We start from the raw sequence: 2,035 nt of genomic DNA, 5'->3' as shown, positions 1-2,035 counted from the left end.
ATTCAACCCGATGTGGCAAAGGAGAGAACATCAGTTTCTGCACAGTAAAGCCCTCCTTTATTCCACTGACAGTATCACTAGGCAAATGACTCCATCATCCCATCAGTCTTCTGGGCGTCCGGAAGCTCCACAGGAATTGCTGTAAAAGCTGAACAAAGTTTAAATCAATGAACTCTTGTGCCCCCATAAAAGCAGGAAGAACCTTAGTATTAAACTCCCCTCTCGCACAAGCAGTCCCTAGTGGCTATTTTCCTGAGTCCTTCACCTTTCTACAAGGAACTAGGCAATGTCTTCACAAGTGTTCTTTACAAACTATCCTATTAAGAACTGTACCTCCTTTTTACCGGTTGCATTTACCTTTTCCCACCTTCAGCCACCTCTGCTGCTCCGCTGGTGTTCCTTCCTTCTGGGATCCCAGGTTCTCAATTTCACGAGCTATTCTGTTATCTCAGCCTTCAGTCTCTACACCTTAGTCTGCAGCTCCTGCTTTCATCCTGGGATGTTCTCCAGTTCTTGCCACTCCTCTGGAGTCAGGTCAGAGGACACAGTTGTCCCTTGTCATATTGCCAGGACAGTAGGACTCCAAAGGTCTCCAGTGGGACACCTGCCACTCAGTGGCAGGGTGGGCCTCCAAGGCATGTAACCTATGTATTGGCACATGGCCTCCTGCTTGGAAGGGCCCTGCACTTGGTTTCTCTCCTCTCACTTGTTTGAAATTCTTAATAATTTTGCACCGAGCCTGCAAATTATGTAGCCAGTTCTGCCAACAGCTTGCGTCCTGCAGTGCAGGCAGCAGTGGCCAGTGTAAGTGCCTCATCTTGCTTATGCAAGGTGTGAAATAGACAGAAATGAAATTCCTTAAGTTGCTTTGCCATTAGCTCATCCGATAGCTGTAACAAAAGTGGAGTTTAACAACGCTTCATGACGTTAGCACATCAGAGATAAATGGGCTTTGAAAAGGAGCCGACCTTGTCGAGGTAATTTTAGGGGTTATGGTAAAGATGTTCACAATGTACTGTATTACCTACCAATGACAGAATCCTGGCAACATTGTTAAAGGTAGGTCATGGACAGGAACCAAAGTCTTGAGGCCACTTTAAACATCCCCAGCTGGGCTGTGAGTACCTATTTGGATTGCGGAATGTGTTCTCATTGTCTGGGTTTTATACGCCAGGCCCCTGGCTTGGAGGCCAGGATGAATCCTGTCACAGGATAAATAATCATTTTGTTTGTGGGAATTGTGTGTGTTACAGCTGACCAGTGTATCCTGAGCAGCTTTTGTCACACCCGATAATTCAGCAACATATCCTGCAACAGAAAAGCAAAAGAAATTTACCAAGCTACTGCCTGCACCCTTTTTTTAATGTTTATTTATTTATTTTTGAGAGAGAGACAGAGTGTGCACATGTACAAGTGGGGGAGGGGCAGAGAGAGAGGGAAAGAGAGAATCCCAAGCAGGCTCCGAGCCACCAGCGTAGAGCCTCACAGAGCTCCAACTTGAGAACCACAAGACCATGACCTGAGCTGAAATCAAGAGTCGGTGGCTTAACTGACTAAGCCACCCAGGCGCCTCACTGCCTGCACTCTTGAAACAACCTCCTAATCAACAAAATCCTGGCAATGGTGAAAATGTGGCTATCAGGGATTCCTATCCTCTGGCCTGACCTTGTCTGCTCTTGGCTGAAAGTGAAGCCAGACAGAGAAAAACAGCCCCTGCCATCTGGGAACTGGCCGGGGCCGTCTTCCGTTGTACATAAATAATTCCCCAGAATACCACCATCAGACAAGGCCACTCTGTGACCAGGATGGGACAAGACAAAAACAAGAGCGCTCTAATCCTGTCTGAACACAGAGAACAAGTGAACCTTGNGAAAACTTCTAATTCCACTCCAGGGATGTTCCTGTGGGCAAGAGATGGCTGGACGGTAGTAACAATAGTGAAAATAACATGAATGAAGTCTGTACTTAGAGTGAAAAACACATAAGTGATCCTCTTAACAAAATGCTACTTGTGTTAGGTATTACTCTGATCCAA

At 46.3% G+C, this 2,035-nt stretch overlaps 1 protein-coding gene across 1 annotated transcript in view; it reads right to left on the bottom strand.

Annotated features, from left to right (window-relative positions):
* The window catches only part of SMS (spermine synthase), a 63,231-nt gene that overhangs the window by 56,474 nt on the left and 4,722 nt on the right, over positions 1 to 2,035 (bottom strand). The window contains exons 2-3 of the mRNA XM_077770518.1: positions 1,252 to 1,308; positions 358 to 447 (exon numbers count right to left, since the gene is read on the bottom strand). Of these exons, the coding sequence (XP_077626644.1) occupies positions 358 to 447; positions 1,252 to 1,308 (147 nt within the window). The remainder of the gene's footprint in view (positions 1 to 357; positions 448 to 1,251; positions 1,309 to 2,035) is intronic.

The sequence above is a fragment of the Crocuta crocuta genome, unplaced genomic scaffold (assembly GCF_008692635.1).
Source record: "Crocuta crocuta isolate KB4526 unplaced genomic scaffold, BGI_CrCroc_1.0 scaffold488, whole genome shotgun sequence".
NCBI classification, from domain to species: domain Eukaryota; kingdom Metazoa; phylum Chordata; class Mammalia; order Carnivora; family Hyaenidae; genus Crocuta; species Crocuta crocuta.
This window is presented reverse-complemented; position numbering and strand designations above follow the sequence as displayed.